Source organism: Lynx rufus, unplaced genomic scaffold (assembly GCF_022079265.1).
Source record: "Lynx rufus isolate CCGP_SWC_20201006 ecotype Redwood Valley unplaced genomic scaffold, mLynRuf1.p SCAF_14, whole genome shotgun sequence".
Taxonomy (NCBI): Eukaryota; Metazoa; Chordata; class Mammalia; order Carnivora; family Felidae; genus Lynx; species Lynx rufus.
The window spans coordinates 13202276-13228386 of record NW_025814828.1 but is presented as its reverse complement, the minus strand read 5'-3'; the positions used below and the strand labels follow the sequence as shown (position 1 = coordinate 13228386).

Sequence of the window (26111 nt, the reverse complement as noted above, 5' to 3'; positions counted from 1 at the left end):
TAAGAACGGACTCACAACTCCCTGAGTGTCATGAGGCTACTACAGCCTTTCCGATCAGGTTCTCACAGAGCATCCTCTTTGGCCTTCAAGGTTTGTGTCATCAAACATTAAGCGAATGGATTTCAAGCAACAACTTGGAAAATTCTAAGTGGCAGCTCAAAGTTTGGCCTAATCTTGCCCTCATTCTTACTTAACATATGCTGACTGTAAATAACATTTATTTAATAAATCTTTAAGTGAAGGAAGAAAATTCAAAATTAACTGAGTATAAACTGTCAGAGGCAAAAGGCAGCATCAGGATTTATAAGGTACAACTGAGAAAGCCTTACACTTAAGAAAAAGCGTTAATCCTTGACACATGTGATCATTTAGACACTCCTTCCCCCTCTCTCCTCCTAGGAAATTAAGCTGTAGATGTAGGCACAAATCCCATAAAAGACCAGTCTAACTTAAACAACAAAAGTGTCAGAAATTTATTCTTGTATACAAAAAGCAGCTTTAGCTTTTCCAGCAGATAAAAGTTGGAAGACACAACAATAAAGCTTAATGACCATTTACAGTGGAATGGAAATTTTCAGTGTCTACCACAAGTCCAAATACAATGTGATGTGGCTCTAATCATAGCAAGTGACTTATAGCAGTGACTGCTCAGCCCTGTAGTCATAAATACCAAACTTGCCACTGAAATAACACTCCATCAAAAAACCTATTTTGGGGTGCCTGGGTGGCTCTTGATTTCAGCTCAGGTCATGATCCCAGGGTTGTAGGATCGAGGTCCAAGCTGGGCTCCATGCTGTGTAGAGCCTGCTAAAGATTCCCTCTGCCCCTCTCCCCACTCTCTCAAAAAAAATAAATGAGTAATGAATAAATAAAACAATTTTTTAAATCTATTTTAAGAAACCAAATTATGTAATACCAAGGGATGCCTTTTGGGGTCAGATTTTTTCCCCACTCAGAAAATACTCTGTGATTCCAGATTATAATCAGCACCTTAATAAAGAGAATAATCAAGAAGAGGCTACTATGCACAGTAATGAAGAGCACGGCAACTGGAGACTGAGATTCTGGCTCCAAACTCTACTAACCTGAAGTCTTTAGGCAAATTACTCAAGGCCCCCTAAACTTCAACTTCAATAATCATCTGTAAGATGAGGGTAAAAAGAGTGCCGCAGTAGAGACTTCCAGTGTTCATCCACAGAAAGTTCTCTCCTTGCGGGTACAGGGGACAACTGCATGCCCCCCGCCCCAGTCTACCCTGCAGTTCAGTGGATCCACGTGACAAGTTCTGGCCAATGCACTGTGAGCAGCAGTAACATGAGTCACATCCAGGACAAAGCATTTAATTGCTAGGGTGAGAAACTATTTCTCTGTTGCTTACGGGGGCGGGGGCACAAGATCAAGCAGCCAGGATCACAGAGGCACCACATGGAGGGCAGCTGCCCTAGAGGGTCACCATGACCCACTGCAAAGCAGGAAGCGAACCTTCATTTTGTTAAGGCACGGGGATTCCAGCGGAATTGGTTTCACAGTTTCTCGTACAGAATGTAAACTAACACAAACACCTAATTTAGTGGGATGCTGGGAGGACTAAATGAGATGGTACCTGGAACGCACTAAACCTTTAAGAAAGATTAGCAGGATGATTGTGACTCTCTGATGGTTAGCGCAAAAGGACTTTGTTTCCCATAGTCAAGCCATCAGAATCTTCTCAGAATTGTTCTACAAGGTTCCTGAACTCACTTTTACGTTTACAAGGCTTCACAGGACACATGTGGACAGTGGAGTGGTTTTTATCTGAAAATGAGGAAAAGGCAAAAGTTCCTGCATGGCTATGTGAGCATATGGAAGTAACTTGTATCAGAGGACATCAGCATAACCCTGGAATAATCACCTTCTTCATAGGTACTTGTAAACCCAATAATGAGACAGTATAAATGATGCTAAGAGTCTGGGGCTTTGCTTTTTGTTTAAGTTGTGGAGAGTACTCAAACACTCAGTGGTTTGGGGGCAAGGATGGCAAGATAAGAAAATTTTAAACCAAAACTTTGAGAAGCTAAGTTCATTCTGCCAAAATTTTGGTAGCTCCATAGTACTTAATAATGATTAGAACAGTTATTTAGGAATTGGGGGATTAAAGGATGATGATGTATGGGGCGCCTAGGCGGCTCAATCTGTTGGGCGTCTGACTTCGGTTCAGGTCACGATCTTGTGGTTCATGGGTTTCAGCCCTGTGTCAGGCTCTGTGCTGACAGCTCGGAAACTGGAGCCTGCTTTGGATTCTGTGTCTCCCTCTCTCTCTGCCCCTCTCCTGCTCATGCTCTGTCTCTCTCAAAAATAAACATTTAAAAAAAATTTTTTTAAAGGATGATCATATACGATATGACTGGCAGGGACAGGAAAGAAAAAAGGGACAGTTCCATTCATACTCTCCCAGGTATTTGTGCCCTTGTCCCTAAAAGAACTTCAAATGACACTGCATATTCCTCAAGAGGAAAATTAAACTAAATGTTACTATTTTGCCACAGGCTCTAGACTTCCTGTCCTGATCTCTTTCTGCTAAAGAACAAAATCTATTTCAGCTTTAATTCAGTTAAAAGGAATGAATCTCAGGTCACTCTCTTATTTTTTTCCTAAAGAAACAAAAAGAAAGTAAGACACCCACTACATTTTCTTACTTCATTTAACAGACACCTTGTTAGAAGCAAGGAGAAATTCCATAAATGCTTATACAACAGGCCTTAAGCCCACTAAAAATGGTTCTCATAAACAAGACACCTGTTGTGGACAATCAAATGTAAAAATGGGAGATACTTACCACATTTAATACTCTCTATCCGTACAGGAAGGCCAGACTGTGCTGCAGCAATCAATTTTAAGGCAATGTAAAACTGTGTTGGACCAAAATAACCAACCCGCTTTGCACCACACAGTTCTGTGATCTGAAAACAGACAAGAAAAACCAGGCTGAAAACCCCATTTCATAACAGGAAAATGAGACAAGATATATTATGAAATCCCAAGGATTTCACAGCATAGCTAACCAAAAACTCCCTGGAGAACCTATGTGTACACACTGGCTGGGGGGGGGGGGGTTCCTACAGTTCACAGGAAGATTTTCAGTTCGGATCATTAAATTCTACCTACTCATGATATTTCAGGACTCAGTGATTATTCCTCCTCTTTCAAAGAGAAAAAGAAAGGTAACAAAGGATGGCTGTTACTGTTCTTACAAAAGAGAGTGACTTGTTTCCGGGGGCAGGTACTAATGTCCAAAGTCTAAAAGAGCACTGGGGTGAAAAGAGAACACGTTAGTCATTACCACTACTTGTGGATTATCCCAGCTGATCAAAACTAAAAGTGAATTAATTATTCTTAAAGTTTTCAGGCAACAGGATTTCCTAAGCATTAAAATTACAATCAAGAGTGCTCAGAGAAACAAAAGAGAGGGGGCTATGAGCACAAATATCTTCAAGATCCTGCAATCTTTAATTTGCAGACCTTAAACTAACACATACCCTATTTGGTAGTTTAAAGATAACAAATATTCAGTAACTTTTTAAAGTTATTTCAAAGTAATAGATACTCAAAAACTCAAATAATAGTAAGTGGGGTGAAGATCTAAAAAGCACCCCCCACTTCCTATGGTCCAGAGGAAACCATTATATTCTTTTGGAAATGTTCTATGCATATATGTATATGTATGTATACATATGTACATATATATGTATACATATATACGTATATATGCATGTGTACATATATGTGTATATATGTATGTATACATATATATGTGTATATATGTATGTATACATATATATGTATATATATGTATGTATACATATATATGTATATATACGTATGTATATATATGTACATATGTATATAAATGTTTGTATATATAGCACACACCCGTGTTTTTCCTCTTGTGTATCCAATACTTGATACAAACAGAATACCACATACTATTAGCAACTTGTTTTTCATTTAGCATTATCCCTTGAAAATCTTTTCTATCAGCACAGTTAAAATCACATCCTTCTTTTAACAACTACATGATATTCTGCTATAAATATACACCGTGGTTTCTCTTTTTAGTTAGTCCTTATGGATGAGCTTTTAGATTTCCAAACTATAAACAGCCACTAATTAATCTTAAGAAAATTCCTATGAAAATTCAACTCGGATGTCAGCAAAAAATGGGGGTTATGAGGGCTTCCAAAAATTCTTTCTTCCATCAAAGCTGTGAGAAAACCAACGAAGAAAATGGACAGAACTCTGGAAATTAACCAAAGGCTTGCAGTTAGCCAGGGAGCATTTATTCAAGAAAAGCTGCTGGATTTCAGGAAGAACACTGGCGTTGTGGTATTTAACTGGCCTTACACCCATGCCCCCGCCCCAACTGCGGGCATTTGCACTGTGGTTGCAGGCATCCCAAGCCTGGAGTCACAGCGAGACAGCCTAGCAGCCACAGCAGGGGGCAGGACAGGGCTGGGCTTCTTGAACGTACAGATTAGTGTTTTTCTTTCTCTCTCTTGGTCTTCCCTCCTTCTGATACTTCTAGTATTTCTCACAGCAGGTGGTCTACCTCTCCTAGCCCTAGACTAAGGAACTGGGGTTGGGGGAACAGAATCCTATCTTCTTGGCTGGACCCACCAGGAACAGAGCTTTCGGAGGAGAGGTGGGAAGCGGGTCGTGGCTCAAATACTGCAGATTCACTGTTCTTACCAAGATTTAGCAAATTTTCTTCAATGTTTCTCCATTTGCTGTATGTCCTCAGATCCATTTCCAAAGACTTCAAATGATTTTTTTTTTAATTTTTTTTGTTACCAGCTAAAAGGTTGTTCCACTAGAGAGAGGGTCTGCTGTGCTTCTCCGGCTGCCATTCCAAAAAGTCTCAATCCCCCCCCAACCCCACCCCCACTCATTCTTAAATGTTAAAGCAATAGGATGTTATGGTAAGGAGAACAGCCCTTGGAGTAAATGAGTTGGTTGTGAATCCTGGCCCAGGGACCTAATTAGCTGTTTGCATAACCTAAAGCAAACTACTTAACTCTCACGCCTCGATATCCCCATAAGTGTAGTAAGTGTAAAGAGAAATAATGTGCTTACCTCATGAGAACTAAATTGGCAGTGCTGACAATAGTGTCCAATCAATCACAACTGTCTGATTTATGCATCTACTTGTCGTATTTTGTTCCCAGTCCGGCTGCATATTAGAATAACCTGAGGAGCTTTTGAAAAATACAGACAGCTAGGCCCTAGCCCCCCAAAGATTCTGCTTTACCTGGTCAGTGGTGTGGCCCAGGCATGGGTATTTTTGGAAAGCTCTCAAGGTAATTCTAATGTGCACCCAAGTTTGAGAATCACAGCTCTTTGAGTGCTCTCATTCTTTCTCCACGCTTCAGTTACCATCCAAACGATCACCAAATCACGTTCTCCAAACCTAACACCCCTCGCACTTTCCAAAACCCAATGCCATCTCAGACATACCATAAATAAGCCGCGCTCCTTTGCCCCTCTCCACTTATCCTGGCATCTGCTAACTAATCTTCTGGCAGCCCTCACCTCAGTTGCTGACGTCAGCTATTCCAAATCCTAATTCAGAAACTTCTATTCAGTGGTAACCATATCCAGTTGACCCTACCACCGACCCATGTCCCTAACCAACGCTATCTTCTCCTCTGCCACAGCCTTAACCCTTCCCAGTGTCCCATCTGGCTCTCGTGACAGATTTTTTTTAAATAGAATTCACAGACTTAACCATACAGGGACAGATTTAACTTTTTTCTAAATTTATCCCATTAGTTGGTGTTCTCGCAACAAAAGGAGCAGGCACTAATACGGAGAGAGGTGAAGAACCTGAGTGTGACTTTCAGGAAAAAGTTGAGTTTTCCTCAAGTGAACAAGTAGACATCATTACTAATTATCAGAATTTGTTTGTAGAAATATTGCTCTTTGAAACTTAAACTTTTTTGTACTACTTTGTATATTTAGCTTTTTACTGAAATATAATATTCATATAGAAAAGCATAACAGACACACAGAAAAGCATACCAATCCTAAGTGTATAGTGTATGGGGAGAGCAGCTTTCACAAATGGAACACAACTATGTAACTAGCACCCAGAATCAAGAAATAAAACATCACAAGCCTTGTAGAAGGCCCCCTTTGCGGCTCCTTTCAACTGCCACACACATGCCATTTTCCTAACTTCTAAATCCACAGATTATATAAAGTTCAGAAAAAGGCAAGACTAAACAGTCAAAGAGTATGTACCCTCGTGTCTGGCTTCTTTGTTCAATGTTGTTTGTGACAGTCTTCCAAGTGGTTGAGTGAAATTACGGTTCAGTCATTTTAGTTGCTATTCAACACTTGTGTGGATATATCACAAATTATTGATCCTTCTGCCACTGGACATCTGGATGGCTTCCACTTTGGGTGTATTCTGAATCGTGCTGCTATAATATTCTTGCACATATCTTGTCAAGACATGTAGACTGGAATACATTGCTGTGAAATACATTTCTCTATAGGTTTCTAAGAGTGGTAATTGCTGGCTTACCAGATATGTGTTATGTTCAGCATTAGCAGGTATGGCCACACTGCTTCACTTCCTAGCCAACACGTGGTCTTTTTAGGCTTTTTCATTTTCACCATTCTAATGGGAGTGTAGTAGTATCTCGTTGTAGTTTTACTTTGCATTTTTTCTGAGAACTAGGAAGTTTATTATCACCTTTTTGTGGGATCATAGGTATTATGGTTCAGATACCAATTTCAAAATGTGGAGGGGGAGGTATCCCACACAGCACCAAGGAATTCTCCAGACACCCCCTGGGTGTCCTACAATTCAACTCAACTCTGACACGATTACCCAGAGTCAGCATCAGATTCCACAGATTAAGGGCTCAGTCCTATAAGACTACCCCTTGCTCCCCACCCCCCCCCCCGCCCCCGCCACCCACTTCAGACACTGAGTCAAAAGCCCAGGTTGTTACCAACTGGCTATTAATCAGATTCCCATGACCCCCTCCTCAGATTCAGTTAATTTGCTGAAGCAGTTCACCGAACTCAAAGAAACATTTTACTCAGTAGATTAACAGTTTATTATAAAAAGGATATAACCCAGAAACAGCCAAACAGAAGAAATGAATAGGGCAAGGCATGCGGAGGGTGCAGAGCTCCTATGATCCCTTGGAGCACTCCACTTTCCCCAAATCCCCCTGTGCTCACCAACCCAGAAAGTCTCCGAAGCCTGTCCTTTTCCAGTTTTTATGAAGGCTTCATTATATAAGCATGGGTGATTAAATCACTGACCGCTGCAGATGGATTCAACCTCCAGCCCCCTCCCCACCTGGAGGTTTGTTGGGGGCAGGTATCAAAAGTTCCAAACCTCTAATCACAAAGCTGGCTCCCTAGGCGTCCACCCCCATCTTGGTTGCCTAAGGGCTTTCCCCAAAGTCACCTCATTAACATATCAAAAGACACGTTTACTATTCCAATCACAGGAAATTCCAAGGGTTTTAGGAGCTCTGCCTGGAACTGGGTTGAACACCAAATATATATTTGTTACTGTAAATCACAACATTACAACAAGCCCTGTGCATGTGACTCTCTACTAACATCAATGAAACAGGAAGATGTGTGTCTTGTTCGTCAGTTCATTCTCTGCCATATTGTCTATGCTTAATAAATAGAAGTGGAATAAATAAGTTTTCTGACCCATACCCCCCTCAGTTCATCTTCCAATTCTGCCGAGTCTTCCACAGTGTGTGCATGTTCCCCCTTCTGCCAGCTGACAATACTGTTCTCATGCTGTAGGACCCATCAGCCTGGAATTCCACCCTCGTCAGGATAATATTCTATCTCCTCAGGGGCATTAAAGTCCCTTCACAACCTGGCCCTGAGCCATATCTCTAGTTTCCTCTCTGAACACAACGAATGGATGGATGGATGGATGCGCATGCACACGCACACACACACACTCTGTAGCTGCATTCCATTCCTCCCACTGTCACTGACAGATCTTGTACTTTTACGTCTCAGTATCTATGCACACGGTGCAGAAGGTGGTAAACTAAACAGCCTTAAAGCCAAAGTTGGCTTCCAACACAGAAAACTAATTAGTTTTATGACTTTGGGCAAAATCCCGAAACCTAATTTCCTCATATGTAAAACAGAGATATTGCCTCCCTCATAGGACTATTGTGAAGAAAAAAATGAAATAGTGTACTAAATGAACCTAATACAATGCTTAACCATATTCAATAACTGTTGGGTCCCACCCCTTTTACATGAAACGGGAACTTTTTTAATGTTTATTTTTCAGAGAGAGAGCACGCGCGTGCGAGTGAGAGCGTGAGCAAGAGAGAGAGTGCGCAGGGAGTCCAATGCAGGGTTCAAACCCACAAACCGTGAGATGGGGACCTGAGCCAAAATCAAGAGTCAGCCCTTGGGCACCTGGGTGGCTCAGTCGGTTAAGCATCTGACTTTGGCTCAGGTCATGATCTCACGCTCTGTGAGTGTGAGCCCCGCCCCGCATTGGGCTCTGTGCTGAGAGCTCAGAGTAGGATTCTGTGTCTCCCTCTCTCTCTGCTCCTTCCCAGCTCACTTGCTCTAGCCCTCCCTGCCTCCCTCTCTCTCAAAAATAACATTAAAAAAATTAAAAAAAAAAAAAAGAGCACTTATCTGGCTGAGCCATCCAGCCACTGCACTGCCTCCATTCTTAAATGCCACTTCTCTGTAGCTCCTTCCCAAATCCCCAGGTATAGTTTATTTTCTCTGCGTATTCTGACTCTTCATCTATAAATGCCCATCACATGATATACTGTCTTGGATTTGCTTCCAAATAAAAGGGGGGATTGGAGTAAGTAGAGCATATGGGTGTAACAAGAAAGCCCCAAAGTTGACAGCTGTTGAAGTTGGGTGATGGGTTCATGGGGGTTCATTCTCCTACTCGGTACTTAATGTGTATGTTTGAAATCCTCCACATTCAAGCTTTTTCATGTCCATTTCAGCACTTATCATATTATAATTATCTGTTTCTCTCTGCCTCCCATTAAAATGTCTTCTCTCCAAAGGCAAGGGGTAACTTCCATTCAGCTCCTAGCACAAGGATAGGCATCCAAGATTCGGTCAAAAATTTCTCAATCAAGTGAATGAACCAAACGTCACAAATAAAAAGTAACTGAGTTGTACATCTCTTACTGTGAATAAATAAATTACACATCTTCAGGTACAGGCTTGTCTACACATGGGAAAAAACACCAACATCATCAATGTAGGTTCCAGCATCAATATAACTACCTTGCAGTATAATCCCTAAGAAATTATAATTCCTGACAGGTGAACAATTTAACAACTACTATTTCTGTCAGCATTAATTTATTATCAAGTTAACCTTCAGTTATTCCTTTGCCATAACTAATACACAGAATTGAAAAGCTCTTAACTAAAGGTAAATAAAACTGCTGGTAAACCTCCATATGGTCCTTTGAGACCAACACCCAAAATCTGACATTAGTCAACTGCTTTATTTGCCTTGGAAAGTGTCCTTTGGTCTCATGTACCATTAGAATCACTGCTTTGTAACAAACGTGGAATATACAGACATAAGTGAGGTAAGCCCATCGAGGTCACTTTTCTTGCTCTTTGTACACCAACCCTCATGTCAAGAACTTTCTAAAATATTCAAGCCACAAGAAGATAAAGTAATTATAAGCCTTTGAAACTTATGTATAGACCCTTGTAAGCCTGAGACCTCTCAATTCAAAAAGGAGGTTAATTTTGTAAGTTTTGTTTGTCAAGGTTCAAGATGTTCTCAGTCTAAATTAAATTCTCCGTGAAAGCTCTAAATTGTGGGTAGAAACATTTTAACACAAACTGAAGGAAATAAGGCGGTGCTTTATCCCTGATACTCAATTAGCAGGAGATATTTTATATAATTGCTCCTCCAAACAGTCCAAGTTGCCAAGCACTTCTCAAAATAAAGAAAAAATACAAAGATTCCACTCTTCTTTTTAAGTCTAAACTCCAAATCCGTAACACTCTCGGCTGGATCCATCTCAGTTTACACGTTGTGCAAGTTTGTGACACAGAACAAGAACCTATGGACTAGTATTTGTTTTCTCAGGTGGAAGGCCAAAGATGGGGGGGGGAGGGGGGGAAGGAACGGATGAAATCAACTTCCTTACAGCTTACAGATGTACACTAAACTGTGGGGGTGCTGGATACGAATCAGAGAAATACACCATTTGGGAGGAACCTGGACAAAGTTCTGGAAGAAGATTGAAGGCCACTAAAATAGCTTACCTCCTACCTAATTCTGAAAGATTAAGTGACTGTGCTGAGTAATCAGTCCACACATGTTCCAGTTTGCCTGAAATAATACTTTCTTTCCTAGTTGAAATGTAATAAATTTTCAGAACTGTTCAAAGGTTGGAATAAGCTTCTCTCTTTCAAGTATTTTTAAAGACTTAAAAACCTTAGAAAGATTTAGAATTGTAAAAAGCCTTGTTGGGAGGGGTTGAAAGAATTCTGCAAAAGCACCAGTGGACCCTTATTTTCTATTCTTTCTCTGCTGTAGCTGCCAAGTTCAAATTCTTTGCTCACACATCAACTGCTTCAAGTCCTTCCCCTAGACTAGTGCAATTTCACACACCATCCTCCACACTCCCTCTATCATCTTATCAAAACAAGATCACCCCCCTTCTCAAAGGGACTTCCAGGGTTCCCCGCTTCTTTTCCTGTAAAACCATACTGCTGAGCATGGCTTTTGAGGCCTTCCCATCTGACCCAAACTACCTTTCCAACAACCCCATGTCTTTCTCCTCCCCACCCTGCATCTAAAGCTTCAGCCACTCCAGACACCAACAAGTCTCTCAACACATAAGAGCCATTCAGGCCTCTGGGCACCTGCTGTGCCCCCTGCCTGGACGCTGGAGGTCTCCCCCACTTCATTACCCACAAGGCTCATTCTTCAGAGCACCTCAGGACCAACTGTATGTTTGCAACCTTAATTCCATATGGCATGTTTTCTGCATTCCCATAACCCTTTTCACTAGCTTCTACCACATCACTAGTCTTGCAATATACCAAAATCTGTATTTTGGTCACTGTGTCCACTGTACCCCAATTCCTTCCCCTGCCTCCCAACTGCCCAACACAAGGCAACAGTGTATCTTTATCATTTGTACCCCCAGACTCATACTTTACAATGCTTGCTATTTCTCACTTGCTCAATGAATGTTTGCTAAATTCATTCATTTTCACAGCCTATAGTAGCAGAATTGCTCTTCTTTTTCTCATCTCATAATTACTTTTACAAGTGGCTGCTAAATTGGCTTTAGTCATCTCACACCATATAGCCATAAGAGTTCCTGCAGGAATATAAGAGGATATTAACTTGTCTGTGCTCAGGTAGGAAGGACTGGTTAGGATTAAAGCACAAGGAAAGGCCTCCACCAGGCTTTATCCTGGCCCTCAGAGCCCAGAACATGTCAGTAATGCTCCAGCCACTAGGTGCTCCATTGAACCACACTGCAGGCTTCTTCCTCCAAGCCTCCTGCTACTCAGCATGTGCCCAGGGGATGTCAGCCCCCATGTCACCCTCAAAAACAGAAATACTGACAACTAGGGGTGCCTGGGTGGCTCAGTTGGTTAGGCCTCCACTCTTAATTTCAGCTCAGGTCATGATCTCATGGCTCATGCGATCGAGCCCTCATCGGGCTCTGTGCTGACAGTGGGGAGCCTGTTTGGGATTCTCTCTCCCTCTGTCTCGGATCCTTCCCCATTTGCATGCGTGTGCTTTCTCTCTCTCTCCCTCCCTCTCTCAAAATAAAAAAATAAACATTTTTAAAGAAATATAGAGGACTATTTGAAGGACATGCTTTCAAGTTGTACCAGTTGAAGAGGCAGGTCAATTATCCTGAGTTTTCCTTTCCTGTCCATTTACACATTGGAAAAATCAAGAGGGACTTTCAGTGCAGAGGGACCTGGGTGAGCTGCCCAAGAAAATATGAACCCCCATATTTAATTACTCAACATCGGTACCATAGTACATGCTAAGGCAAAGTACCACACTGTTAAAGAGAGGACATTCAGTGCTTAGGCATAATTTCAGACAGAAGAGCCCACTAATACCTGAAAGTAGCTAATAGTTTAAAATGTCCTGGGCATCTCCCCATTAAAAGCACTGTGCTCAGTGCCATGCTAGGAAGCAAGCAGCACTGAACAAAAATAACTTATTCTTTTCTCTCTCTCTCTCTCATTCCCTCCCTCCCCCACCCCTACTTTATTATTCACCTCCCCAAAACAGAGATATTCTCCTACACCATCCCACCATCATCACCATACCTCAGGAAATCAACATTATCCCACAACATATGGACCATACTCACATTCCCTCAGCTGTCCTACAAATGGCCTATAGAACTGAACTTTCTCTTTTATAGCCAAGACTTACTGTTCTTGCATCACGTTTTTATATTATCTCTCCTTAATCTTTCCCTAATCTAGCACAATCCCCCTTGGTTACTCATGATACTGAATCCTTTCAAGAGTTCACAATGTTCCTGCAGAACGTTCCACATTGTATATTTGTCTGTTTCCTTGTGATAATATTCACATCAAACATTCCTGGCAAGACCACCACATAGGTGATACTGTGATACAGTAAGAGGTACACATCAGTGAGGAGCACGTCATGTCAGAACATCCCACCAATGATGGCCAAGCTTGGCCATTTGGTTAAGGTGGTGACAAACAGATCTCTCCATTGCAAAAACATGCTTTCACATAATACTTTCAGACTAAGTGAATATTCTATCCCTTGACAAACGCTTCTGAATCCATTAAATACTAAGTCTAAGTAAGTCTAGCTAACTTACATCAACGTCTACAGAACTGGAATCCTAATTCAAAATCCCAACACAACATGGGGAGGATATGTAGTCCATGTGGTTTGTGTCATTACCTCCAGTTTATGCACAAATAAACACCACAACTTAAGTGAGATGTTCAAGGTCACAAGTTCAGAGCCAATACTCAAACCTACACATACATGCATCCAAAGCTCATGGTCTTCCCATTACATCAGGGGTTGGAAAACTAATGTGCACAAGCCAAATCTGGACCATTGCCTGGTTTTGTATGGCTCATGAGCTGAGAATGGTTTTTACAGATGAACATTTGCAATCAATTTGATGATCAGAAAACACTAACTTTGGGGGTGCCTGGGTTGCTCAGTTGGATGTTCAGCTCAGGCCATGATCTCACAGTTTGAGTTCAAGCCCTGCATCAGGCTTTCTGCTGTCGGCGCAGAGCCCGCTTCGGATACTCTGCCTCCCTCTCTGCCCCTCCCCTGCTTGCTCTCTCTCAAAAATAAACAAACATTAAAAAAAAAAAAAGGAAACACTAACTTTGAATCTCATCAGGTAAAAGGTTATCCCCAAAACAAGAATCCCATGCCTCTTACTAGGAGACCTGTATTACCAAAGAAATTTTGTGGTGGGTTATTGTATTTTTAATTTTGTCAATAAAAAGTTTGTGGAAGTTTGTTTTGTCTCTTGTTATATAAATAAGTACCTAAATAATGTCCTCAATTTTGTCCCTTGGCCTACAAAGCCTAAAATATTTCCTACTAGGCCCTTTACAGTAGGGTTACCAACCCCGGCATATCAACACACTGCCTCCCTGAGCCATACTTTATATCCTTGCAGAAACCCTCAATAGCCATGCAGAAAAAGGGCATTTTCTTTAAATAACCAGCTACACTAAGTAAATGCCAGTTTAAAGATTGAACACTTCCATTACAAAAGAACACACATGTACTACGCCCCATTTTCTACCCATTTATATACATTTGTTTAAAATTTTCAGGAGCTTTTAAATAAGGGCTTCCTACATCACTAAATACTTCCACAGCAACTGACTGGAGCACCTGGACGCCAGCTTTCAGTTATAACAAAACCTATGCAATAACTAACACCCCAAAGTTAAGAGTCTGCCCTTTTTTTCAGCTTTGAGGTAAAACCAACAAAAGAGTCATATTTTTTTTTTAATTTTTTTTTTCAACGTTTATTTATTTTTGGGACCGAGAGAGACAGAACATGAACGGGGGAGGGTCAGAGAGAGAGGGAGACACAGAATCGGAAACAGGCTCCAGGCTCTGAGCCATCAGCCCAGAGCCCGACGCGGGGCTCGAACTCACGGACCGCGAGATCGTGACCTGGCTGAAGTCGGACGCTTAACCGACTGCGCCACCCAGGCGCCCCAAAAGAGTCATATTTAAAGTGTACAATGTGATTCTTCAATATACATACACACTGTGCAAAGATTCCCCCAGAGATCATTAACACACTCATCACGTGTTTACTTTTATGCGTGAGAACACTTATGTTCTACTCTCTCAGCAAATTTCCATTATACCATACAGCATTATGAACTATCGTCACCATGTTTTACATCAGATCCTCAGACCTCATTCATCTTATAACTGAAAATGTTTACCATTTTACCACCCTCTCCCCCTTACCTCCACCCCCTACCTGCCCCAGGCCCTGACAACCACCATTCTATTCTGTTTCTAGGAGTTCAACATCCCCCACCGCCCCCCCACTCCAGCTTCCACATTTAAGTGATACCATGTAGTATTTGTCTCTCTCTGTCTGGATTATTTCAGTTCTTTGCTTTTTATTTTTAAAGGGTAAAGGTATTATAAATCTTAATAACCATTCTTTAAAAATGTCCTTTATGCAGGGACACCTGGGTGGCTCGGTTGGTTGAGCATCCGGCTTCAGTTCAGATCATGATCTTATGGTCTGTGGGTTGAAGCTCCATGCCAGGGTCCACACTGACAGTACAGGGCCTGCTTGGGATTCTCTCTCTGCCCCTCCCCCATTCACACTCTCTCTCTCTAAAAAATAAAGAAACATTTAAAAAACTGTCCTTCTGCATTTGTGAACACATAATAATCCAAGTCCTCTAACATGGAAGCTCCTCCCAAGTTGCAAATCAATTTTGGAAGCTACATCATTGTTCAGATTCCCCAAGATGTCATTTAATTTAGGGCTAGAGAATCTATAATAAACTGTACACTGAATCCAACCCAGATGCTAAAAACAGGCTATACTGGCAGAGGTGATGGCCCAGGCCTGGTGTGCCAGCATTCTTGGCCCAAGGCCCCAAATTCACCCCAGTAGTGGGGAAGACCCAACCTGCCACTCTCAGATGAAATCTGCACAGGGAAAAGACTGGGCAAAAAAATCAGGAACTTGTACATTGCTTGTGGAAACACAGGCTCATATAACATCCAGAGACCATTTGGCAATATGCATAAGAATTATAATCAACTTTTTCATCTAGGAATTCTACTTCTGAATTTATATTCCATTTTACACAAGCAAAATGACTTATGTACAAGGTCATTCAATACATATTGTCTAAGATACAGATTAGAAAACACACACCTAGAGGTCCCTCATCTAAAATATTAATCAGGGACACCAGGGTGGCTCGTCGGCTAAGCGTCCAACTTCAGCTCGGGTCATGATCTCACAGTTTGTGGGTTCGAGCCCCTCATCAGGCTCTGTGCTGACAGCTCAGAGCCTGGAGCCTGCTTCGAATTCTGTGTCTCCCTCTCACTCTGCCCCTCCCCCATTCACACTCTGTCTCTCACTCTCAAAAAATTAATAAAACATTTTAAAAAATTAAAAATAAAATATTAACCAACTATGGTTCAACCACACAACAGAATTCTAGGCAACTCTAATAGATATCTGTCATATCTGTGATTACCCATCATCCTTTGAAAACTTTTCTCTATTTGGAGAAATTTCTCCTATTACAAGTCTCACCTCCCAACTTGAAAGCTGAGGATTGCAAACATGTGACCAAGTCTCCACTGATCAGACATATGCACACATGACTACACTTTAGAAGTGAGAGATGTAAGGGAAGAGAGGCTGCTCAGAGCACCCGCCCTGCAGGTGGGGAGGTGAGGTAAAGGCAAAGCTGGTTCCTGGCTCAGGACAACAATGGAAGCACTTGCAGTGGACTCAAGTCCCTGCTCTCTGCTGCTTCGCAGGCAGGAGCCCGGGCAGCTTCCACTTAATACTAGTGAGATGCGTGTCTTGGGGCTGTTTCTGGAAAGTCAGATGCTGGCCTGTTCCTCCAGCCCTCCAAACAATTCTAAGTTACCTAAAATCCTAATCCCTCTTTGGCTTAACTATCTAGAGTGGATTCAGCTGTCTGCCACCCCCCACCTCTCCCCCCACCACACACACACACAAAACACGAACTAAAAAAAGAATGAGGAAGCTCCTTATATACTGACATGGAAAGATCATCAGGTTAAACTGTTGAAACAAAAAAAGCAAGGTGCACAATAGTGGATATAGTAGATTATTTTTTAAGGGGGTTGACTGTGGATGCATTTACTTACATATTTATACACTACCTCTGGAAGTTGAAGCTAACAAACTTGGCTGCCAGCTGCCCTCAAGAGAAGGGAAGAGAATGGGTTGGCCAAGGCACAGAGACAGGGAAGAGTTTGCTGTATTTCCTATTATACTTTTTGAATTTTGAATCATGTACATTATCCACTTAAAATGAATTTAGAAAAGTCGTGAGGAGTAAGAGACAAAGCCTAACCCTATGTCAGCAGATTATAGACATACCCCAAAACCATTCCCCTCCCACCTGCTCTAAATGTAATTCCAAACCAAAGTACCCAGCCAGACAAAGCAGCAATGGTCCTCACTCACTGAGCCCAGATTTAACACCCAAAAACAGTACTCTCTCCTCTAAGTTGCCAATATAGAACAATGCAGCAGCTTGCTTTACAGAAACGAGTTATCTTTGCCAAAGGGAGCTCTAACAGGGTGACGCAGGGGAAGGCACCTGACCTCCCATGGTCTCAAGTCTCATCCACTGGAATGAAGCAGTTGACTACATAGGACACAAGGCTTTTTCTAGACGCAAAAATTCTATAAAAAGGAACTCTAGGGGTGCCTGGGTGGCTTAGTCGGTTAAGCGCCTGACTTCGGCTCAGGTCATGATCTCGCGGTTCACGAGTTCAAGGCCCACGTCGGGCCTGGAGCCTGCTTCAGATTCTGTCTCCATCTCTCTCTGCCCCTTAGCTACTCGGGCTCTGTCTCTCTCAAAAATAAATAAACATTTAAAAAAATTTTTTTAAAAAGGAACTCTATGGGTAAAAGCTAAAACTATAGTTAGAACCTTCCCCCCTGGTGTTTACCACTTGTACTTTGTATTACAGTTCTCAGTATACGTGCTACATCCCCCCTACAATGCCCAAGTCTCTTAAGGGTAAGTCCAGAATGTTTAAAATCATCCTTGCATTCCCCACAGCATCCATCCCATTGATTTCCCACTAAGAAGGCTTATGGAATAAATTAAATACATCTACTGAGTTCTAACTCTTCACTGCACTGAGAGATCCCCTACAAATGTTGTTTTGTACCACTGACTTGTGCCTTATATGAATACATCAACCTATTCAGAATTTTTTTTCAGATTTAAAGGACCACATATATCACCTGATCCCAGGATAGCAAGCACCTCAGGCGAGTTCAGGTAAATCATTGTGTAATCACCTGATTCCAAGCAAACAAAGCCAAAGAGAAATAGATACAACATATCCTCCCAGAACTTTGCATTTACTCAGTTTCTTGTTTGTTTTTGCAGAAAAGGGATCACTTTTGAATTAAAACGAAAAACTATGTTGAGTCACACATGAAACTAAAATGGTTCTTAAAGACAAGAACTAAAGAAATTCTACACTCAAGCTACCTGCTTTGGCTTTTGCACAATGGATTGGCATTTATCAGTTGAACAAAGTGATTCGACAGATTTTATCAGGCACTGAGACTGTCTTTTGGAATGAGCAAAGATTATAGGTAGTGATGACATTTGATGACAATGATTTATCATGACTTTTGTAAACAAGGCCTTCTTTGGCAAGCCAGTGCCACAGCTTTTCAAGCTGTCCAACTGGCTGCACATGTGCAGGCACATATCTCAGGGTCAGGAATTCCTCAGGGTTGACACCTGCCCGGGGACAAAATGGGATCTAACACTTCAAGGGAAGCAGAAGGGAGGAGCACCAGGAGAGTGAACCACCCAGGTACAAAGGAAGCATCCTGTCAACCCCAAGAAGACAGTCACTAGGATGTAGGAGAAAAGTATAGGGAAAAAGAACGATAGAATCGACAGTAAGAACACTTACTGAGGGCTGATTGTGTGCCAGGCATTGACTTAAATGCCAGGAATCAATGAAATGAAGGAAACACGCGTGCACGCGTGCTCTTGACATTAGAACCAAACTAAAACGAAAAAGTGGCTCACATTAGAAAAGAAAATTCATTTTAGGATTCTGGCCCCAGTTTCTAGGCTCTGCATATCACAGAATTTTGTACAGCTACGGGCAGCAAAATCTCAGGTGAACACACATGCAACGCCAAGATTATATAAAGCTTTTACTGGTTCTGGCAATTCTGACTTACCTCAGCAGCCAAAGGATTCGCTTTTCAATTTGTTTATTGACATTTTTAGTGCTTTTCAAACATAAAATTACAGGTTGGGGTTAGCTGGTATTTTTGTAAGTTTGTTCATTTTAGTTCATTCGATAGATCTTTTATTTTATACCACTCATGCATGCACAGGCACACATATACTCACTCATACACACATTTCCTTTCCAAAGAAACTAGTGCCTTAATGAGAGAAACAGAGCAAGCCAGGACACCTCATGTAAGTGGAGCATCCGTGTATTATACACAAATCCTTGAAATGCTTTGGGAGGGAATGAACGAATGGAAGTTCAGTCTCAGATCACATTAGAGTTCTTGCTCTCCAACCTAAACCCAGACAGATCGGAACCCTCCGGCACAGAGTTAAACTCATACCAGAAATAGCACTTTCTGGGGGCACCTGGGTGCCTCAGTCAGTTAAGCATCTGACTCTTGATCTCAGCTCAGGTCTTAATCTCAGGATCATGAGTACAAGCCCCACGCTGGGCTCCATGCTGGGCATAGAGCCTACTTAAAAAAAAAGAAAATAAGAAAGAAATAGCACTTTTTGATGGGGTAATCAATCTGACTTCATTAGTTGGGTTTCTTTGTCAAACTCCTAGTAAAGACCCTATCCAACAGCACAACAAATGCTCCTCTCCCCTCCCTGACATTCTGGCAGCCTCCCTGTGAGAAAGCCGGCCCCTCTCAAATCAGCCTATACTACAGGGCACTGAAACTGAGGCTGGTGTCCTCCCTGTTCATGACCGTTCTCCCCACAGCAAGGCCTCATGACAACCAGCACACTAAGTCCCACAGCTTCATCACAGCAAATGCAAGTGGATTCTTCGGCCCAACGAGCCAGAAGCCAGCCCCAAATCCACTCTGCTACTGCTCCTACCGTGACCTAATGGACACATTATATTGACGAGACTAACCTCTTTCCATGACCAAATCCCTTTTTTTGCCCCAGCAATAAACGTCCATCCTCTTTCCCCTCTAGCTTAGCAAACACCCATCATTTAAGGGCTGGCCTTGCTCTCAACTGTCTGTCCTTGTCCTGCACCTTACCCTCAGGTACCCCCTGACAGTTCCCTGATACCCAAATCCCCAAACTTTCCCTGATTTTAGGTCTTTGGTCACTGAGCTGTGCCCCCCAGGAGGGACATCCCTAGGACCCAGGTGTATCTCCTATCTTGTACCTTGAATCACCTGTAGACACTGTTCCATCAGCCCGAATAGACTTTGCATTGCCTGATCTTATACAAACCACCATCCCCCCTAAACTGGCACCCCCAGCACAACGGATGAGCTGAGGTCTAGGTCCTGATTTCTTCCAAGACAATCTACCCCAAGAACAGTTCACTCTCACAAGCCATGCCTAGAGATCTGACAACTTAGACATATCTGACACAGAACAGTCCCTACACTCAAAAGGTTTATACTCTGTTATGGACTGAAAGTTTGTGCCCCCTCCCAAGGTGAAACCCTACCCATCAAAGGGATGGTATTAGGAGATAGGGCCTTTGGGGGGTTATTAGGATTAGATGAAATCATGAGGGTGGAAACCCCACGAGTGGGATTTGTACCCTTATAGAATCACAAGACAGCTTGCTTCACTCTCTGCCATGTGAGGACACAGTAAGAAGCCAGCTGACTGCAACCCAGAAGAGGGCCTTCACCAGAACCTGACCATGCTGGCACCCTGATATTGGACTTCCAGCCTTTAAAACTGCCAGAAATAAATTTCTGTCATTTATAAGCCACTCAGTTTATGGTATTTTGTTACAGCAGCCTGAGCTAAGATATGATCTGATTGGGGTGTGTGTATACAAGAAGTTTGAAAAAAAGGATCCACATTTCTCAAGCACCTACTACATAGTCTCCAAGCATGACACTTTTCTATGTATTATTTTTAATACTTAAACTAATCCTACATAAATGGTTTTGCAGATAGGCACTTCAAGATTCACAATGGTTATCAGAGAAATTCTGAAAAATGAGAAATAACCCAAATTGAAAGATCTTGCTGCCCAACAACTCATATTACAAATGTCACATAACTGAATTCACTGCACAAACAGGCAACCCCTTTATGTTCACTAAGATACCACTAAGATACCGTTCATTCATTCATCCTGTTAGGTGGCACTCTGTGGCAGTCAATGCAGTCTCTCTGGGCCTACCAACTGAAAGACACACACTGTACCTTGACAACCAGAGATACATGCAAATTAGGGCCCACTTATCTTGTGGCCTTCCAAATGGCCATGGGCACACATCTGTGAGAAAGGGAGCAGGTGTAAAGGGTAAAGGCTCAGATTATTGTTTTCCACAAAACCTGTTTTCCACAAAGGAACAGATCACAAAGCTGATTTCATCATAACTGGGCTATAATTGAGTTAACCAGAGGACAGAATAGAAACCAATGCACATTTTGCCATTTTTCTTTCCGCTGCCCAACATCACAACACCTTGCCAACATTTATAAAATTTTCTACCTGCCTTCAGCTAAATAAGTTAAAAATGTCAGATACTCACTTTCCTGATTTCTTCTCAATCAGGGAATGGGCACAAGACCTAAGCTTGGCTAGACACACCACACGGCATTTGAATCAGTAACGAGTATGCAGAGGGGCAGAAAGAGTAGATCACTTGTTTTCTGAAAACAGCAGCAACGCCAGTTTCCAGGGGCGACAGAGGTGGCAAGCTCCACACCTCGGGTCCAGTCCAGGCAATGTGAAGTGTACCTGGAGGCATCCAATACTCAGTAGCTACAGTTCCAGCATCTTCACCAGACCAAATCTGTGGCATGATGCGGCTGTAGTTCTGCCAGTGCTGCCCCCTGTACGCTTTTCAAGCCTTTCCCCCATCTTTTCTTAGGAAAATACTGAGCTACCTAATAAACCCTTTAATGTGTAAGTTACCCACAGGTAATTTCTGTTACTAACACGAGTATGTTACTACGAGTCCTGGGTGTCATAGAGAACAGATCAAAGGTGAGCCTTGATTGGCCCAGAGCACCCGAACTCAGCTCTATCTATTACCTATTGCTGCATAACAAACCACCCCAAAATTTTAGTCCTTAAAACATTTATTTCTAAGTTCATAATTTGGGGGCCAACAATTTGGGCTGAGCTCAGCTAGGCAATTATATTGATGTGGACCAGACTCTGCTGATGTCAGGTGGGGCTCACTCAGGCTTCCACAGTCAGCTATCAGGTTGAGTGGGTGCCTCCGCTCTCCTCCCCAGAGCCTCTCATCCTCCAGCAGGTATGCCTGGGCTCTTCCACAAGGTGGCAGAAAGAACTCCCAAGCAGCAAGAACTGAAGGTGAAATGCTTCTTCAGAGCAAGGCTCCAAATTTGCACAAGGTCCCTTCTGCATTCTATGGTTAAAGCAAGTCACAAGGCCAACCAAGACTCTAAGGATGGAGACACAGACTCCACATCTTGATTTTTAAAAAAATGCACAGTCCTGGGGGACTTTACAATCTACCATACCTGACTGATAAACAGCACAATGGGGAAGCTGTCACAACAGTGATAACTCTAGGGGTTTCCATTTATTACAACTGCTTATATCCAGAATCTGTGCTCTCACTACCATTTCCATCAACCCACCACCAATGCCAGCCACTGAACCAACAATAGCTAACTAGAAGCAATAAACACATAGTGCTGAGTCTGCCAACTCCACAGCCTGTAAACAGTTGTGTAGAGGGCAGTCCTCTTGGGTCTCTCATACTGTAGGGCATGCTTAAGATCATGAACTGAAGTCCTGTGGCATCAGACACCAGCTCTCTGGCTTTGGACCTTTCCTTCTACGAACCTGGCTTTCCTCCCCCAAAGCTCAAAATTAGCATTTTCTGTGTATGAACAAATGGGTAGTTTGATCACTTCAAGCAGATGAGTTAAAATACCCCTATATTACAGAAAAACTTACTGTAACTTCAAGAGAATCTAAAAAAGCTCTGCTCTGAATTTATTAGGATTTTGAAGAGGTTTAACCATATCCTCTTAAGTTGGCAAGAGCCACTTAAATTGGCAGACCCCACAAATGGAAACTCGATGTCTCCCTGACAACTGTTGAACTGAGACAGGAAAGGCTCCTATGAGAAGTCTCCATGGAAACCACCCAGTCCTTGCATCTACCATTTACCTTATTCTTTGGCTGGCATTCAAGCACATCAAATTAGCAATAAAAACGTAAGGAAGTTGGAAGGGCCTGGAGCAATGAAGACTGTCTATGTTTGGTACAGTGAGATTTTCCAGGAAAATGAAAGCATCAGTCCAAATGTCTCAGGACTCAGATTAAGAAGCCTCTGCATGCCCAACCCATTTTTTTAAATACTCTAAGAAGTTTTGAAACACAGTGTACTGGTTTCCCTAGGGCTGCCGTGACACAGTACCACAAGCTACATAGCTTAAAACAACAAAAAGTCATCATCTCACAGTTCTGGGGGCCAGAAGTCCAAAATTAAGGTATCGACAAGGTTACTTCCTTCGGAGAGCTCTAAGGGAAGATCCGTTCCGTGCCTCTCTCCTAACACCTGGTAGCCCCAAGAGTTCCTTGGCCTGTAAATGCATCACTCCAGTCTTCATCTTCCCATGGCGTTCTCCTTGTGTGGCTTAGGAGCCCACCCTGTTCCAGTATGATTTCGTCTTAACTTGACTGCATCTGCAAAGACCTATTTCCAAATAAGGCCACATTCCAAGGTACAGGGGGTTAGGACCTCAACCTATCTTTTTGCAGGGACACAAATCAACCCATAACATATAGCTTTTGTATAAAGTATTTGATTTTATTAACAAGTGCTTGTTAAAGCAAACTAACAGTTCCATTTAATTTATGGCTCAATCAAAATAGATGGTTCATACTTGGTCACACTGCTGCACCTAGCTACTGAAATCTGAGCAAACGCAACCTTTACTCTGAACAGTCATGTGCCCAGCTCAAAACTGGAGTTTCTACTGCAGAAGAGAAGAAGGGAATGACTATCAGTGGACAAACAGAACTCTCCATCACATAGAGAAAGAGCAAAAAAAAAATCATTCAGGAAAAACTAATCTAGTGTCCAGATATTCTGGCCCTTAGGTAAGAACACACTGCAAAAATGAGATCATAAAAGTTAACGGTGCTTGGAAATGACCTTGAAACTGATATGGAGAAACTAGTATGTGTCTAAAAGAAAACCAGAGACAAAAGGCACACAAAGGGCATACAGAAAATAGATTCCTAAATTAGAAGCACTTGAGGAGAAAAGTCAATCATACACCTACATACAGGGACTCACATGGACCTATTTCAGAACAAAATTGGGTCAGAACTGTAGAACACCACCAAATACAAAAGTGCTACATTATTTATTATTTCTGATTCTTCTGACTCTGATCTTTGTAGATCCTACTGTATTTTTTTCTTCAATGCTTTTTTAAAAATTAAACTATTTTGAGATAATTGTAGATTCACACGCAGTTGTAAGAAATGATACAGAGAGGGGTGCCTGGGTGGCTCAGTCCGTTAAGCATCTGACTCCAGCTCAGGTGATGATCTCCCGGTTCGCGGGTTTGAGCCCCATATCAGGCTCTGTGCTGACAGCATGGAGCCTGCTTGGGATCCTCTCTCTCTCTGCCCCTTCCCTGCTCGCAGTCTCTCTAAATAAATAAACTTAAAAGATAAAAATAAAAAATAAATAGAATCGCATAGTATGTAGCCATTTGGAATTGGCTTTTTTTCACTCAGCATAATTCTCTAGACATCCAAGTTGTTGCATGCACAGTTCATTCTCTTTTATTGCTCAGTATTCCACAGTATGGGTGTAGCAGTATGTTTAACCATTTCCTCATTGAAGGACACCTGTGTCATTTCCAGTTATGGGCTATTAAGAATAAAGCTGCTATAAACATTTGTGAACAGCTTTTGGGGTAAACATAAATCTTCATTTCTCTGGGATAAATGCCCACGAATGCAATTACTGGGTCATCTGGTAGAGTGTTTTTAAGAAACTGCCAAACTGTTTTCCAGAGGGGCTATATCACTGTACATTCTCATCAGCAAGCTATGAATGATCTCGTTTCTCAACAGCCTCATCAGCATTTGGTGATGTCACTATTTTTTATTTTAGCCATTTTGCTAGGTATGCAGTGATAGCTTATAGTGGCTTTCATTTGCATTTCCTTAACAGCTAATGATGTTGAACATCTTTTCATGTGTTTGTCATCTGTATATCTATCCTTTTCAGTGAAATGTCCCTTCATGTCTTCTGCCCATTTTCTAACTGGACTGTTTGGTTTCTTACTGTTTGAGTTTTGAGAGTTCTTTATATATTATAGATAGTCCTTTGTCAGATATGTGATATGCAAATATTTTCTCCACTCTGTAGCTTATCTCTTAACAAAGTCTTTCGCATAGTAAAAATTGTTAATTTTGATGAAATCTAATTCATCATTTTTTTCCTTTCATGGATCATACCTTTGGTGTCAAGTCTAAAAACTCTTTGTCTAGCCCTACGTCTTGAACACTTTCTATGGGTTTTTATTTATACTTTTATGTTTTATACTTAAGTTTGTGATCCATTTTGTGTGTGTATGTGTGTGTGTACACACACATACACACACACGTATGATGAGAAAAGGGATAAGTGGAGTTAAAGGTCCTTCCATTGTCCAGAAGAAAGATAAAGATTAATGGTAATTTTTATCAAAGCATCCCCTAAGCACCTCCTCTCAGACTGAGGAAGTAGAAAAACCTCCATCTCCCTTCATTTCATTGCTTTTCAATCAAATCAAAGTAAAATCACTTACCCACTAGTATCACTGGGCAGCAAGATGCTACATGTCTATAATAAATCCCTCCTTAAAATATCTCTAAGAGTACTCGCCAGTGCCAAACCATCCATCTCCATGCTTTCACTGCCAGGATGACAACCATCCTGGTGTGCCTCAGGCTGAGGGGGTTCCCAGGATGTGGGACTTCCAGTGCTAAAACTGAGAAAGTCCAGGCCGGTCACCCTACTTCCAGCTCCAATGGCCCATACTCATGAAACGGACTGAGTGGGGCATGAGTAGCTCTTCTCTTTTCCATTCACTTTTAGCGAACAGGTCACCAAGTGAAACTCATTAAAATCAAGCACACAGGCTCACCTACAGATACCATCTTTTAAATGCTCTTCAGATGAGGTTTTTGAAAGCACATAAACTCCTTGGCTCCTCAAAGGTACAGCATATCAAGAAGTTAGCTGAAACAGAACTCATGGATATTTTATCAGGCTCTGTTTCTGTTTTCTCACTTTCTAGACCCCAGTGTCCTACTAAAGAATACCAGTATGCAGCAGAGAAACAAAATCTATTTTAATCTAAGAGAATTGGGAAACTTCCAAAGAGCACTGACCTGAAAAATCTTGACACAGCAGAGGAAATCGATTTTCTACCAAAGCCATGCAGAGGATTAGACTCAGATTTAGGCCAATAAAAGATTTACATTCCTTCCAAGTCCCACTATAACATGATGCACAGATGAAAATATGCTCATGAGCTGACACAGCTAACACACATCACAAAGTCCAAAGTAGAAGTCAGCTCTTAAG

General features: G+C 41.9%; 1 protein-coding gene across 1 annotated transcript in view; it reads right to left on the bottom strand.

Annotated features, from left to right (window-relative positions):
- REPS2 (RALBP1 associated Eps domain containing 2) overlaps window positions 1-26111 on the bottom strand; it is a 218407-nt gene that overhangs the window by 158316 nt on the left and 33980 nt on the right. Inside the window, exon 2 of the mRNA XM_047076346.1 lies at window positions 2816-2939. Within this exon, the coding sequence (XP_046932302.1) occupies window positions 2816-2939 (124 nt within the window). The remainder of the gene's footprint in view (window positions 1-2815; window positions 2940-26111) is intronic.